Source organism: Coregonus clupeaformis, unplaced genomic scaffold (genome assembly GCF_020615455.1).
Source record: "Coregonus clupeaformis isolate EN_2021a unplaced genomic scaffold, ASM2061545v1 scaf0400, whole genome shotgun sequence".
NCBI classification, from domain to species: Eukaryota; Metazoa; Chordata; class Actinopteri; order Salmoniformes; family Salmonidae; genus Coregonus; species Coregonus clupeaformis.
The window spans coordinates 206,140-221,810 of record NW_025533855.1 but is presented as its reverse complement, the minus strand read 5'-3'; the positions used below and the strand labels follow the sequence as shown (position 1 = coordinate 221,810).

General features: G+C 41.8%; 2 protein-coding genes across 2 annotated transcripts; one reads left to right on the top strand and one right to left on the bottom strand.

Annotated features, from left to right (window-relative positions):
* Positions 1-2,374: 2,374 nt before the first annotated feature.
* LOC121550959 (heme-binding protein 1-like) lies at positions 2,375-9,290 on the top strand. Its single transcript, XM_041863425.2, has 4 exons — positions 2,375-2,857; positions 7,205-7,343; positions 7,763-7,943; positions 8,150-9,290. Exons 1-4 carry the CDS (start codon positions 2,780-2,782, stop codon positions 8,325-8,327), a joined length of 576 nt encoding a protein of 191 aa, XP_041719359.2. The 5' UTR covers positions 2,375-2,779; the 3' UTR covers positions 8,328-9,290.
* Positions 9,291-9,381: 91 nt separating this feature from the next.
* LOC121550958 (WW domain-binding protein 2) lies at positions 9,382-15,303 on the bottom strand. The gene is made up of 8 exons (XM_041863423.2): positions 15,146-15,303; positions 14,242-14,350; positions 12,673-12,811; positions 12,203-12,295; positions 11,777-11,962; positions 11,421-11,504; positions 10,882-10,958; positions 9,382-10,769 (listed from the first exon to the last, which is right to left on the bottom strand). The coding sequence occupies exons 1-8, from the start codon at positions 15,202-15,204 to the stop codon at positions 10,695-10,697; spliced, it is 822 nt and encodes a 273-aa protein (XP_041719357.1). The 5' UTR covers positions 15,205-15,303; the 3' UTR covers positions 9,382-10,694.
* Positions 15,304-15,671: the final 368 nt, after the last annotated feature.

Sequence of the window (15,671 nt, the reverse complement as noted above, 5' to 3'; positions counted from 1 at the left end):
ATGGGCAAGTTGCAGCGGAGGGTGCAGAGCTGGTGGCCGGGGTAGGAGTAGCCAGGTGGAAAGCATGGCCAGCCGTAGCAAAATGCTTATTGAAATTCTCGATTATAGTAGATTTATCGGTGGTGACAGTGTTTCCTAGCCTCAGTGCAGTGGGTAGCTGGGAGGGGGTGCTCTTATTCTCCATGGACTTTACAGTGTCCCAAAACTTTTTGGAGTTAGTGCTACAGGATGCACATTTCTGTTTGAAAAAGCTAGCCTTTGCTTTCCTGACTGATTGTGTATATTGGTTCCTGACTTCCTGAAAAGTTGCATATCGCGGGGGCTGTTCGATGCTAATGCAGTACGCCACAGGATGTTTTTGTTCTGGTCAAAGGCAGTCAAGTCTGGGGTGAACCAGGGGCTATATCTGTTCTTAGTTCTGAATTATGTGAATGGGGCATGCTTATTTATGATGGAGAGGAAAGCACTTTTGAAGAACATCCAGGCATCCTCTATTGACGGAATGAGGTCAATATCCATCCAGGATACCCGGGCCAGGTCAATTAGAAAGGCCTGCTCGCTGAAGTGTTTTAGGGAGCGTTTGACGGTGATGAGGGGTGGTCGTTTGACCGCGGACCCATTACGGACACAGGCAATGAGGCAGTGATCGCTGAGATCCTGGTTGAAGACAGCGGAGGTGTATTTAGAGGGTAAATTAGTCAGGATGATATCTATGAGGGTGCCCATGTTTACGGATTTAGGGTTGTACCTGGTAGGTTCCTTGATAATTTGTGTGAGATTGACATCTAGTTTAGATTGTAGGACGGCCGGGATGTTAAGTATATCCCAGTTTAGGTCACCAAGCAGTACGAACTCTGAGGATAGATGGGGTGTCCAGGGCACAACTGGGGGCTGAGGGAGTCTGTAGCAAGCGGCAACAGTGAGAGACTTATTTCTGGAAAGGTGGATTTTTAGAAGTAGAAGCTCAAACTGTTTGGGCACAGACCTGGATAGTATGATAGAGCTCTGCAGGCTATCTCTACAGTAGATTGCAACTCCGCCCCCTTTGGCAGTTATATCTAGACGGTAGCCTTCCTAAGCCAAGATTCAGGCACTGCTAGAACATCAGGGTTGGCAGAGTGTGCTAACGCAGTGAATAACTCAAACTTGGGGAGGAGACTTCTGATGTTAACATGCAAGAAACCAAGGCTTTTATGGTTACAGAAGTCAACAAATGATAGTGCCTAGGGGGTAGGAGTGATACTGGGGGCTACAGGGCCTGGGTTAACCTCTACATCACCAGAGGAACAGAGGAGGAATAGAATAAGGATACAGCTAAAGGCTTTAAGAACTGGTCTTCTAGTGCGTTGGGTACAGAGAATAAAAGGGGCAGATTTCCGGGCATTGTAGAATAGATTCAGGGCATTATGTACAGACAAGGATATGGAAGGATATGAGTACAGTGGAGGTACACCTAAGCATTGGGTAACTATGAAAGAGATAGCATCACTGGAGGTAATGATTGAGCCTGTCTCCGCATGTTTGGGGGGGTGGGACAAAGAAGCTCTCTGAGGCTGGTTGAGCTGAACTTGGGGCTGAACTGATATGAGAAACATGTATTACCTTCTGGGAACTGTTTTTCCGTTCTTTGCCCTTTGCTGCTATGTTTTCATCCTTGATTATAGTACAAAAAGTAAGCCTCTGTCATCATTAACTGTGCCCCTATTGGACTATTTATTATCTTCTATTCATCCCCCTTTCTTAGTTAAATATGTGTAGCTGCGTCACACTCCCCCATTCCATTTGTTACACGGTGACTAACATTGTCTTCTGTGTGGGTTTAAATAGATTGACCGTAAGGCTACGCAACACACTGTGACACATTGGGTCAAGACATATGCATGCACATGCGCGGCAGCACCCACAGTCCATACGCATGCAGTGGAAATGTAATGCATAGTGGCACACCAACAGATAGCGTCAAATTATATTGTTATAACGTCGCAAAATAACACGCTTCTCTACACCTCACTCCTCCATGCATACCAAGACATTGAATTACTTTGACACACAGCTTGAGAGAGATAACATAATGTTGCACAAGCATGTCACTGCTATGTGAATGTTTTAAGGTGTGTGAAAAGCGAATGACAGGATCTCATTTCAATCACGATTCTGTATCATTACATACAGTAGGATACACCGCTACATTAAGTATTCAGTGTATTTATGTTTAATGCGAATATAACCTTACGCAGTGGAGATCTAAACACAAATTAAATAAACTAGACCATGCTACCGCCTGCAATAATGTGCATGACAATCGATGGGAATCACTAACGTTAAGTGAATGAAAAGTAGGTTAGATATTAAGTGGAAAGGGTAAAAAACCAAGAGTCGACGCGGGGAAGGGAGGGCGGAGACAGTTGTTTATATTCGTGTGGCTGTAATTCGTCAACTCGTCTAGTGAGCTTGGAGCAAGATTCACTATTTCAACCTAGTTGGACGACTAGGTAACAACATCTATATAAATAGCGGAAAATAATGGATTTTTGAATAGATATAGGATTTGATTTGTCCAATAAGTCCATGGATCAGGGAAAGGAGTGTACAACATATTTGAATAGAATCTCCTTATTTATGTGATTTTAAAAGGAGGCGAAAAATAAGAAGGTAGCCTAGATTATGAAATAAGAACGTTATTTCACAAAGGAAGCAAAAGCTACAGAAACACGGCGGCAACATAAGATAGGATAAAGCGACAACAGGCGCAGCAGAGTGGTGATCTGGCCAGTGCGCGATGTTTGGAATGATAAAGAATACAATTTTCGGGAACACCGAAGAAACGGACTACAAATTGCTCAGCAGCGAGACCAAGGTAGGATACACATTGACATAAATTAAGTGTGTGTGTCTGTCAGTCAAGCATTGCATCACTTGATCTCGCGCGCCACTGTACACCTCCGTCTTGTTTGGTGCATAAAACAACTGTCTGGTCATTACAGACAGATCTCTTCAGTATCTCGCTCATATTTTTTTATTCTAAGAAATGTTTAATTTGTTAGTCACTGATTGCAGTGAAACTAGCCTACTGGCCCCAGCCTACCATGATCTCAAGAAAAATCCATTTTGAATATCAGTAGGCCTATGTATTATGCATTTTAAGGGTTCTGTAATACCAATACCTTTAAAGTGTTTGACCTTTTGAAACCAACCATTATTAATTACACCTTACCTCCTGGCACCTGTGACCTCATAGTAGGGGGTGGGGGCAGATCTGTGTGTGTTCCCCATGACCTCAGTAGTGGCACCACTGTGTATACTGATACACTGACCATACCTCATTAAGAGTTTGACATAATACTGAGGTCCTTGAAGGCAAGGTTGTGTTCTCTGAGAGAGACAGCCAGATAGCGACAGATCATTTTTGAGGTTGGTTGGTTGGGAAAAGGTTTGGTGAAACTAGTGATGTACGAGCTTCCATATAATTTACTTGTGCACCCTGACAGAGTTCTTAATCAAATACCTTTGAGATGAGACAAAGCCAGACAGATGAAAGCAAAGACGACTGCCAGATCAATTGACAGAGAGTGTGGAATCAAGTGACACTGACAGACACATCTACAGACATTGGCCTGACAAAGAGACTGATCATGAATCTGGAACTACTTCAATTGATAACAGGCAACCAGAAGACCAAAAACACCGTATGAAGAATATGAAAAAGAGAGACTTTGTATCAATAGTGTCACGATCGTTGAATGACGGGTCAGACCAAGGCGCAGCGTGATATACGTACATGTTTATTTACTGATAAACACCACGACAAAACAACAAACTAAACAAAACGTGAAGTCCAAGGTAGCGCACACACAACATACCTTACACGGAACAAGAACCCACTAGTGCCAATAGGCTGCCTAAGTATGAACCCCAATCAGAGACAACGAGCGACAGCTGCCTCTGATTGGGAACCACACCGGCCAACATAGATATACACCTACTAGAAAAACAACATAGAACATACACAACAAAGAATATACACACCCTGACTCAACATATAAGAGTCCCCTGAGTCAGGGCGTGACAAATAGGCACATGAGTGGCCATTAAATAGGCGATAGACAGGCTATTGACAGTTTTGAAGTCAGTCAGTGCTAAATCTGTTAACTTCTCACACGGACACCCAAGCAGAGTTGAAGTTGAGTCTGACACCGTACCCTCTTACTTAAAACTGACATTGAATACAGATGAACTGTCTGTCTGCACATGCTCAGACGCGCGCGCACACACACACACACACACACACACACACACACACACACCTTGGTGGGCCCTCATATTTCAGGGCTTACAAATGGAAGGAGGTGGCTTTAAAGCTGCAATCCTTAGTTGCTATATCAATTTTTTGACTTATAAATGAATGATATATACCCATTGATTCTTGAAGAATATAACGTAAATGCCTCATGAGCTTAGTTCAACTGTCGTACCCTCAACTGTCGTACCCCATCACCCCAATGTTTGTAAACGACATAAATGTAAACAAACACTGTATAGCCTAAAAACATGGTTAAAGCTATAATTTTGAAATCATGGATGGTCAGTCCTTGCATCCATCTCTCTGTCTATGACTTTGAGAGAGGTTACATTTCTCCAGGCCCATCCCTTAGCTTTTTACTAAAACAGAGGCGGGTGTTATTGTTTCAACTAAGGATTCTAACTTTAAACGCTATTCTTTTTAATTTCATGTTTTTTGTTCTCCACAGTATTGATATTACGCAATGTTTTAATTCCTCTGAAATTATCTTACTTGGCACAATGCATTGTTTAGTAATGACAAGACATTTAATTAGATGGACAAGTTGACAGCACAATATGCTTATTATATAATGACAGGACATTATCCATTTCTTGATACACAAGACATGCTCATACTCCAAGCCAACTGAATGGTTATAGAGGCCATAGTTGTCATGTAAGATTCAAATGTCAACTTCTCTCTGTAAGAGGTTTACAAACTTCACATGACATTGTGTGGTGACATTCAAAACAATTAAAACCATTTGTTTAAAAGTTAGAGAAAGAAAGAGGGTGGGTTGAATATGAAATGAATCGCTAATATTAGCACATCCACAATAATTATGGCCCACGTCTACCCAGCTGAGACACAGAGTAATTATATACAGAGGTTGCAGGATTCCAGCTAAGTACACACACTAATTGCACCTTTAGACTGAACTCAGGAACAAAGTGTTCAAGTATTGCTGTTGGAACATGTCACCTACATGTATTGTTAATGTTGGTCACAGTGACATACACAGTGAGCTCCAAAAGTATTGGGACAGTGAATGTTGTTGTAGTTTTGGCTCTGAACTCCAGCACTTTGGATTTGAAATGATACAATGACTATTAGGGTAAAGTGCAGACTGTCAGCTTTAATTTGAGGGTATTTTCATCCATATCGGGTGAACCGTTTAGAAATTACAGCACTTTTTGTACATAGTCCCCCCATTTTAGGATACTTTTATTGTAAATAAGAATAGAATGTTTCTAAACACTTGTACATTTTCTCGCTCATCATTATTCACGATTCATTCAGGATGATCCGTAATCATGGTAGCATCCACATTAATGTAGAAGTGTAGAAACATATTCTATGCTTATTTACAATAAAAGTGACTCCAAAATGACACAATACATTATTTACCATTCATTTCTATTGGGCACAAAATAATCTAAAACACAACCAAAACAAACAACAAATGCATCTAACAAATTTGTAGTCACAAGCTTAATGTAGTCATTGCGTGCTATGAATATGGGACCAAATACTTAACTTTTTACTACTTTAATACACATATAAGTGAATTTGTCCCAATACTTTTGGTCCCCTAAAATCGGCGGGCTATGTACAAAAAGTGCTGTATCTAAATGGTTCACCCAATAAGGATGAAAATACCCTCAAGCTGACAGTCTGCACTTTAACCTCATAGTCATTGTATCATTTCAAATCCAAAGTGCTGGAGTACAATGCCAAAACAAAACAAAATGTGTCACTGTCCCAATACTTTTGGAGCTCACTGTCAGAAGCACTATGAACAAGTTCTTGACATCCCAATTAGACCAGCTGGAGTAAAATAAACCTTTTAGCTACAAACCTTTTAGTTAATCAGCAATACAGTTCAATCCCTGTATCAATCAATACAATTAATCCCATATCAATATTGTTGCTAGGGCCAAGACGATACCAGAGATGCCTGTTCAGTGATACTTGTTAGTGACGAGGCAAGGCAAGGCAACAAAACACGAAGCAGATATAACTTCTTTATGAAAACAGCCCTAATGTTGGAAACAAACATCATTATGTTGTCATCCAGTCACATTTATTTATTTTCCAAACTATAGCACACAATATTTCAAATACAGCAGGTTTTTAAAGAACCAAAGAGTTTAGTCAGCTTTGTTTTCATTTTTGCCATGGAAAAAGTATTGCTATACTGGTATCATCACAGCCCTAATTGTTGCCTTCTATGTATTTACAGCCCTAGTTTTAAATAGAGTTTTCAGTGCATAATCTAGTATTTCCATTGCATTATATGTAGTCATGTAGCAGGCATTCTTATTCAGTGTGAGTGATTTACAACACAAGGGATAACTTAGTGGAATGGGTCTAATTACAAAATTATTTGCTTTAAAAAATGTGACCATTGAGGTCCCTTTCAGTGGAACACATTTACTCAAGACTGGTTATGGAGTGTGTGAAAACGTAACATTCCTCTGTTATTTAATGGTTGATGTTTCTCAGCATTACCTCTTAGGTCAAGTACATCATAGCATGTATAAGAACAGGCAGCAAGTCAGTGAGTGTGTGCCCCTATGGTCTGGCCTTATGTAAGAACAGGCATCTCTGTCCCATTATTCTCTTTAGACTTCATTAAACCCTATAGGGCCCTGAGAGCAGGGCAGGAAAGAACTGGAATCAAATCAGCGTAATATGTTTGATCTAGATCCTTTTCTGGGGGCATTTGGCTGTCCTCTGTTCGTTTCCACTCCAAGTATTTCACCGGCATCAGTGAGCACAGATTCTGCCCATTGCATATCGCCAATCACAGCCCCACCTCCCTCTAACCCCCCAGTAGTGTGTGGCTTCCTTCCCTCTGAACAGTTTGTCAACATGTGTTTCATTGGTGAATCACATTTGGCCTCCCGCTCTCTTCCCCAGGAGGGGGTCAGCTACGAAGTGCGGAGGTACGATGGTGCAAAGTATGCCTCAGTGAGCTCAGAGGGGCGGACCTTTGACCAGGTGACGGGGGAGCTAGTGAGGAAGCTGCTCGTGTACATTGGGGGTAGCAACGACCAAGGTGAGCCAATCAGAGAGCAGGGCCTGTCCTGTCAGTCAGTGGCCCTAAACTCAGAAAGGTCTAGGGGCTCGGCTCAATCTGTATTGCTTATGTTCAGTACTATAGAGCAATTTAAATTTGAAGGTAATTTCCAATTGAGCCGACATATGCAGCGTTTACTATGACTGCAGTCTCCACGAATGCAGAAACATTGCCTTTAAATTTATATCGCGCTGTAGCACAGCTCTTCAGTGCTACGGATTGAATGCAAATAGTCCGGGTAGACATGATTAGCTGTTCAGGAGTCTTATGGCTTGGGGGTAGAAGCTGTTAAGAAGCCTTTTGGACCTAGACTTGGCGCTCCGGTACACATAATAACACTGTTGCAGTAAGTTGTTTGCCATCCCATCTATCTGTCCTCTGTATCTTTTCTTTCCAAGGGGAGGCAATGGGGACGACAGCACCGGTTATCATCACAGTGTATCCCAGGGACGATGGTGTGATCTCACGCCGTTTGGTGGTTAGCCTCAGGATTCCCACCAACTACCAAGTCAGTCCCCCTGTGCCCACCGACAGTGCCATCAGGATCGAGGATCGACCCGGCATGACTGTCTACTCACTGTGGGTGTCTCCATGCAGTCTTCACCTTCCCTGACAAGCACATGCCATCATTTCTTATGCACATTTTAGAATTCATGGGCATAAAAAAAACTCACTTTGTTCTTTAATTCTTTACGATAAAAAATGTACTTTAATATTAATAGTTTATTTGATTACATATCCTCTTTCTCTCTCCTTTCCAACCCACCTCACCTTTCTTTTCACAGGCAGTTTGGAGGCTTTGCAGGGGAGACTGAGTATCGGGCAGAGGCCTCTCGCCTAACCAAAACTCTGGGTGAGACTGCCCCCTTTCAGCGGAAACAGTACTTCTGCTGCACCTACAACCCGCCAATGAAACCCTACGGCCGACGCAACGAGGTGTGGTTCCTACAGGAGGAGCCATAAGGGCAGCATTATTAAGACCGACTCTTAATAATAGTCTATAGTCGCTTCCTCTCATCCTCTCCTCTCCTTAGTCTTCACTGATTACTCCACATCTTGATCTTCATCCCAAAACAATAGGATGTGTGAAAATAATGGGATTTGTTTTCAAATCAGTGCAAATGAAGGAGAGGTGATGCAAAGAAGACTATTAGACTATTGAAAGGTCATAAGGGGGAGGGATGGGCAGCGGGCTATATAGTTACTGGCCCAAAGTAGTGCAATAGTACAGTACCATTACCAGTAACTGGATATTAAGTGGCCTAGTAGTAGGAGCCACTAACCACAAAGTACTGCTGTGTGTTATAGGTGGTACAGATGGTACATCATTAACTCAACTTCGAATTTTGTCCACCCATGGGTTGACACTCCCCTTAAAATATGCTTCATAGTGCTTGGAAGAAAAGCACATTAAATCAGGCTGTACACATATCACTATTCAGCAGTCTAATTAAATTATGCTTCACTTCACACGCCATAAAAACAAAATTACAGTTAAGTATTCAATAAGTCATTAAGTTTTAAAAAGCACCCTTTTCCCAAGGGAGGGAATTGGAAATAAACTAGGAATTGAGCCATAGAGTAGTGATAGTCAAATATTTTCCTTAGTATGAATTAGTTGGTGGGGAGGATATGAAGGAGAAATGTATTAGTCATTCCTTAAATGTTATCTTTCAAGATGTCTAATCCTGTGATGATCACATTAACATTTTCAAGATAGCAGCAGTTGTGTGTAGTGAATGTTTTGGTGTGCTTGTATTTGGAGTCTTGGAATTGTAATGTTATTTATTATGATTCTTGAAACTATTTTAAAATACCTCTGTATAGTGTGTGATTTTCTGTGAAAATATGGATTGACGATATCGTCATGGTTTGATAGTGTTTCATATCATAATAAATATGTTATTCAAGATATTACTAATAAGATTTTTTGTGAAATACTGACGTTTATTTTTATTTTTTATTTCTATAAAAACAAAAGATAATGCTTAAAATACTGGTACACCACTGTTTTGGATAGGTTTTTACATAAACATCTATTTATTATTCATTATTAGATTTTGAATCAATATGAAGAACTCCAAATAAGGAATGGGGTTTACAAACAAGATATTTCACAGACATTTGATGAATTTAAGCAGATAATAATTATAACCAACCAAACCTCTAACCTAAAACTAGTACAAAATGTCCTCTCTATGCACTCTGAGAAAATAACAATTATATAGTCTGTTAGTCACTACAACCCAGTTTAATCAGGAATAAATTAGTGGTTTTCACAGGTTAATTCGTCACAACTGCAAGAAAGCACTGTGTAGCGGGCTAGCGGCTAAATAAATACATGGCCTAGTAACCCCACACTTGTATAATTACACAGAGAGTAGGGTTTTGGTTTAAGCCGGGCTTTGCATTCATCAATACAATATACAGGGTTTGACTGGGGCATGGGTTATTCATGTGACCAGTTACAACATCATCTCTAGGTTCAATACAAGTTATTTGCGAGATCTAGGAACATCGCACATTACCAATAATCTCACATATGTAGCGGTACATGTCAGTACTCCATCCAATTCCCATATTCAAACAACATGCACTTCCTTCAATAAAAAGCCAGAAATAATCTAGAAAGGTATGGTGTGCATTGAGCACTGGGACCTTCAGCCTTCATTCAAGGCTCTCTGGAACAAACTTAAACCACGCACAAACACAATGGAAACACTTACTCTGAACGTGAATGTAAAAATACTTTACAATACTAGTAGGAATAGAAATTGTCGTTTTGTTAATACGCGTCATAATTTTAATCGAAATTTTATAAAATGTATTTAGGTAACAAACCTCTGGATTAAAAAAATTCTGTAAATATTTCATGCCTATACATTCCCCATACTGCCCATCACATGTAGTTCAACTCAACAGGGCAGTTAGATACCCTTTCCCAAGAACCAGACAGTTCCACATTCTAACAGACTGAAGGAGAGAGAGCCCACCATGATAACTGGAAAGATTGAATACTTATCTGTTAAGTGAATAACCATTTAGTTGGCAAGTTACCATATAAAATAAACTAAGTGGGAGGGGGGTTAAATAAAGCTTTACTCATGAGTAAAAGGAAACATTCATCATTTGAAAATGTCTATAAGAAAATGTACCAACATTGTTGTGCCCCAAAATTACTTGTGTGAATTGCCAGAAAGATAATCTTGCCTTTTTGTCAATATAGTACTTTATACTTTCCTTTACAGTCTAATAATTATCATCCCCTTAATCATTTGCTGTTGTGTTTATTAGGGGAAGGGAGGTACTCAACATGATGGTTATTGAGCTTTAGTTGTTCTTCTTCTCTGGATAGCCTGGGTAAGGAGCAGGAGGGGCAGAAGGCGCATAGGGAGGAGGCTGTTCCTATGTGAGAATAAACAGTGATAGAATATCTTTAAAATACTGAACTGAAAACATCAACACAGCATAAAGTGCATGCACTGAATGGACATGGAGAGAATAACAGGTCCCTTACCATGGGCATGTAGACATTGTGGGGGTTGTTGGGGTTGTAATAGGCGCTGCCTGCTGCCTCTGCTGCCTTGGCATTACCTGAGGATCAGGGAGAGAGAAATGAGGGGCGAATAATGCACATGTACAGTAACTGATACAGAAGCACATGCTACTGTAACTGTGGAGTAGGAGAGACAATGGAGCACACTCAGCCCAGTATATTGCAGCAGGACACTCGTGACAAGACATCTTCCGGACAGAATGATTCACAGAGGCACACTTCCAACTCTCTTTCAATTCTCCAAAACCCACAAATAGACACACAATTGACATCTAAATGAGGCGTACTGAGTTTAGGCCAACTGGGTTGTTTCATGGGGTAAGGGAGACTAGGGGTGAGAGGTATTTTGTTTGTTTCTCCTTTTTAATATGATGTGTACCGGTTACGACATCAGCACTCCTTTCTCAGTGCCATGCGTCATGTGCTTCATATTGAAGCAGACTGATGGGATCAGACAGATGCAGCGATGCAGACATACAGAAAGAGACAGAGAGACAGACCTGCAGGGGGAGCAGCCCAGTTTTGGGGGGGCCCAGGATACGGGGGAGGTGGGGCCATGTAGGCAGGGGCAGATGGGTACATTCCTGCAACACGAGAGAGAATACCCAAAATACTCATAACAGCCTTGGGGACACATCTTTACTTCAAGTAGTTATAAATATTGACACCAATCAATCAAATTCATACACTCATAAGAATGGAGGCATTATCCAAAATATTTCCGTATTTAAGTGCTATGCAATCTCTGATGTAAATGTCAATCTGCTAGCATCATAGCTTTGATTCTCAATTATTATGACCCAAGCCTGCATAACATACAGTTTTATAGTGATGATAAAGTTATTTAATAACAGACCTGCGGCTGCCATAGGGTAGGGATAGCCCATGTCGCCTGGGGGAGCCTGGTAGAAACCATTCTGCTGGGGTGGGGGTGCATACGGGTAGTTCTGAGGAACAGGTGGCGGGCCGTAGCCATTCATCACTCCAGGTGAGGGGTAGCCATAGGAGGCACCTCCGTTTTGAGCAGGAGGGGCACGAGATGCTAAAACAAAGTTGAGGGTTAAACCTAAATACAGACTGGACTTGACAAAAAGAGTAACATGTATAACAAATATGTAGCCTAACAAATATAACAAACTTTGACTGCATTACAAGGAAGTGCTTTCATGATGTACATGTTTAATGAATTATTTAATTGTACGATATAAACTGAGTAAAGCAGATATGTTGAATGACAAATAGGCACTGTACTGACAAACATGACAGTCATAAAATGACTTACCATTTGTTGCCAGTTTGAAGAGGTGCTGACCTAACTCGATGGCTCCCCCATTGGAAAAAGACATCTTGAAGCTAGCCTGTCCTTCCCAGCCTCCTGAAACCAAAGAAAGGACTGTTAATACATTGATGAGCACTGTGTACTTGTCTTTGCATTAAATTGCACGTCTGATATTGAATTATAATCAGCGCCTTGGAGATGTCACATTTCAATTTCTACTAATGCTGCTAAAAACTTTGACACAGACAGACATTGTAAAGTAAAATGAGATTGTGGTTTACAGACTGATGTCAGCCTCTGAAAATATCTGGCCTTGGCAAATCACCCTTGCGTCACTGATTCACTTCTGCATGTATTCCTAGGATACATCAGGCCATACCTGGGGCTGGAGGCCATACACACTTTGCATGCTCTATAGTTCTTTCCTCATTATGGTGTTGAATGCTACAGGAGGACAACAAATTGCTGCCTACCCCCAGCCTCAGCAGAAACTGTGCCCCTGATGTAATTGGCGGCGAAGACTGGTTGCTCGATGCTGCAGCCCTTCATCAGGTAGTACGGGAACATCACAGACCCCAGGCTGTCCTTGGCATTACTGGACACAAACACCAACTGAAATGAGGACAAACAGAGAGAAAGAGGGCAATGAGATGGGACGCAGAACAATGGAATGTCTTCCAGTTTGTGATGCTCGTCGTTTGATGCGACGCAGACAGGGTAGCCGGAGTTGTGAAACAGAAGAGTCGATGTCTGTCCTTTTTCGTGATATCCAATTGGTAGTTACAGTCTTGTCCCATCACTGCAACTCCCCTACGGACATGGGAGAGGTGAAGGTCGAGAGCCATGCGTCCTCCGAAACACGACCCTGCCAAGCCGCACTGCTTCCTGACACACTGCTCGCTTAACCCGGAAGCCAGCCGTACCAATGTGTCGGAGGAAACACCGTCCAGCTGGCGACTGAAGTCAGTTTGCAGGCGCCCGGCCCGCCACATGGGTTCGCTAGAGCGCGATGGGACAATGCATCCCGGCTAGCCAAACCTTCCCCTAACCCGGACGACGCTAGGCCAATTGTGCGCCGCCTCATTTGTCTCCCGGTTGCGGCTGGCTGCGACACAGCCCGGGAACGAACCCGGGTCTAGTGACGCCTCTAGCACTGCGATGCAGTGCCTTAGACCGCTGCGCCACTCGGTAGGCCCCCTTTTGAGTTTTGATGTTGAGTCTTTGCCCAACAAAGTGATGTTAGGATATACAAGTTAGCCCGTACAAGCTTTTGTGCCGAATACATTACGCTGTTACAGGTGTCAAACTTATGGGCATGTGGCAGCAGTGTGTAGGAGTGAGACAAATGAATGTGTAAAATTGGGGAAAGTAGTGGTATGTGTTAATTCTAGGGCTACCCATGGGGCTGGGGATCAGAAATGTCCAGCGCGAAAGAGGCAGGTTGATGTTTCCAGGGTTAGAGTAGTGCAGAAGTTGTCGTATGCTGAGGCAGTTAAGAAAGTAGAGGAAGATGGGTCAAGGGGGCGGGATCCTGAGAGGAGTGGTGTGAGTAGTAGAACTGTACCAGTACAGAGGGATAGGCCAACACGTTATATATGTTTCAGTAAGATTGGATTTTTAGCAATGGTTATCAACTGTACTGCAGGGATGGAATGTAAGTCACAGAAAATTGAGGTTGTGGTGGCAGCTGCAGAGAGGTATTTGGTTGTACGAGACTTGACGTCAGAAGAGTTACAGGGTGTGTTAAGTGCTGGTTTCCCATCTTTTCAGGCTGTTGGCTTGAGGTAGGACTAAATTGATTTAAATAGTGGAGTAGGGTGGTGGGTTTTTAGTGAGTGCAGGGTTAGATGGTAGGGTGTTTGTTGAAATCCTTTTATTTATTAATTTTTTTAAGCAAAGTATAAGGGACTCCAGTTTAGTAGGTGGTGGTAATGCAACATTTATTGGATGCCAACCGCCGTTAAACCTCATCGAAGAAGAATGATTGTCTTCCAACATCCTATTAGGCACACAGGACCAGCATGGTCAGATAATAAACATACCCTGTATGGAGTGAGGTAAACAGTCCCCTTCTTGGTCCCCCTCAGCAGGTCTGTCTTGCTGGTGACATCGCTGAAGGACAGCTCCACATTCTTGCATTCCCTTAACACACTAGTGGTGGATACATGTTCAGTTTAGGCATGTCTAGTGAATTCACAGACAAATAGGTATAGTATGTATGATAGGTCCTCCATAGGACAAATACTGTAGTAGAATCCTAGCAGAACCGAGACCGGGACATAGTGGGATTCTGTATGGTCTACATAATTTCACATAGGCCTACTATTGGCATTTCACATACTGGCTGGTTGGTTAAATCTGACACTTCCAGAATGTGTCAATTCTAACTATTATGAAAAGTTGTCTTTCTTCGTATATTTCCTAAGTTCCTGTTACTTTATCAATTTCCTAAACCTCTGTCAAAACGTTTACTTTAGACTCAGGTGGTGCGTTAGTAGGGGCGGCTCGCTCTCTTTGTTGACTTTGCTGTCAGTCTACCTCCCTGGAAAACAAACTTATTTAGCTAGCTAGCTAACACTTATAACCAGAGTATATTATTTTTACATCTAACGTTAGTTTAACTAAAGTAAGCAAATGTATCTAGCTAACGTTAGCTTTAATACGTTTCAAAGGAGTAATGATGACTGACTTCGAACTTAGCTAGCTTTTCCTGCCAGCAAGGCCAACAACGACGTTGCTGACTGATAGCTAGCTACTGACGTTAGCACTATAAAATAGCGCTTGCTGATTGAAAAAAGTTGCTAACTGACATTGGCTAGATATAATTAACACAAAGTACGGAACTGGCTGGCAAGCTAGCCACTAGCATAACAGCTAACGTTGACTTGCGAGTTAGCTAACTAAGCTACCGAAAGTGAGCTTCGTGGCGATTAATGATTCACTAACCTCTCGCCGTTGTTGATCAAAAGTCCTCCGTTTTGAGAATGATTTCGATTTAAAGCCATGTTCAGATAGTCTAGTGTACTCGTCTTCGTCAGGTACAGCTACACACTGGAAATGAGAGGAATGCCCCAAACGTCAAAGTGTTACGTCACATGATCAGCTGTTTCATGTGCTGTGACTGCAATGTTCTGTTAGGCAACATTGTTTCCCATATTGTCAACAAGCCTTTGAATTGAGATTGTCATATAATTGTCGTGTGTTGAGGTGAGGTGGGATATTTGAGATTGGTTTGGATGAAATAATACAGCATTGTGGTTGTGAAGAGAGCTGAGTAGGCCTAAGGAGAGTAAATGCTTTTCATGTATGATTGATTTTTGCTTACACGTCCATTATTTTATGTTTTTAGAGAATGTGCTTTGAGTTTGCCTCTCAGTCGTAGTCAAACACTAGAACATCTAATGGGTGCCTATATATTCCAAATTGGGTTATATAATTCTGCTTGTACAACCAACACGTGTAAAGGAAAAGT

What these genes read in the sequence shown, in the direction of transcription:
- LOC121550959 (XM_041863425.2), top strand. Translation starts at nt 2,780, where the DNA reads ATGTTTGGAATGATAAAGAATACAATTTTCGGGAACACCGAAGAAACG. An exon ending in TGCTCAGCAGCGAGACCAAG is followed by an intron (nt 2,858 to 7,204) that starts GTAGGATACACA and finishes TCTCTTCCCCAG; the next exon opens with GAGGGGGTCAGCTACGAAGT. An exon ending in GGCATGACTGTCTACTCACT is followed by an intron (nt 7,944 to 8,149) that starts GTGGGTGTCTCC and finishes TTCTTTTCACAG; the next exon opens with GCAGTTTGGAGGCTTTGCAG.
- LOC121550958 (XM_041863423.2), bottom strand. Translation starts at nt 15,204, where the DNA reads ATGGCTTTAAATCGAAATCATTCTCAAAACGGAGGACTTTTGATCAAC. An exon ending in TTGATCAACAACGGCGAGAG is followed by an intron (nt 14,351 to 15,145) that starts GTTAGTGAATCA and finishes ATCCACCACTAG; the next exon opens with TGTGTTAAGGGAATGCAAGA. An exon ending in TTTACCTCACTCCATACAGG is followed by an intron (nt 12,812 to 14,241) that starts GTATGTTTATTA and finishes TCCTCATTTCAG; the next exon opens with TTGGTGTTTGTGTCCAGTAA.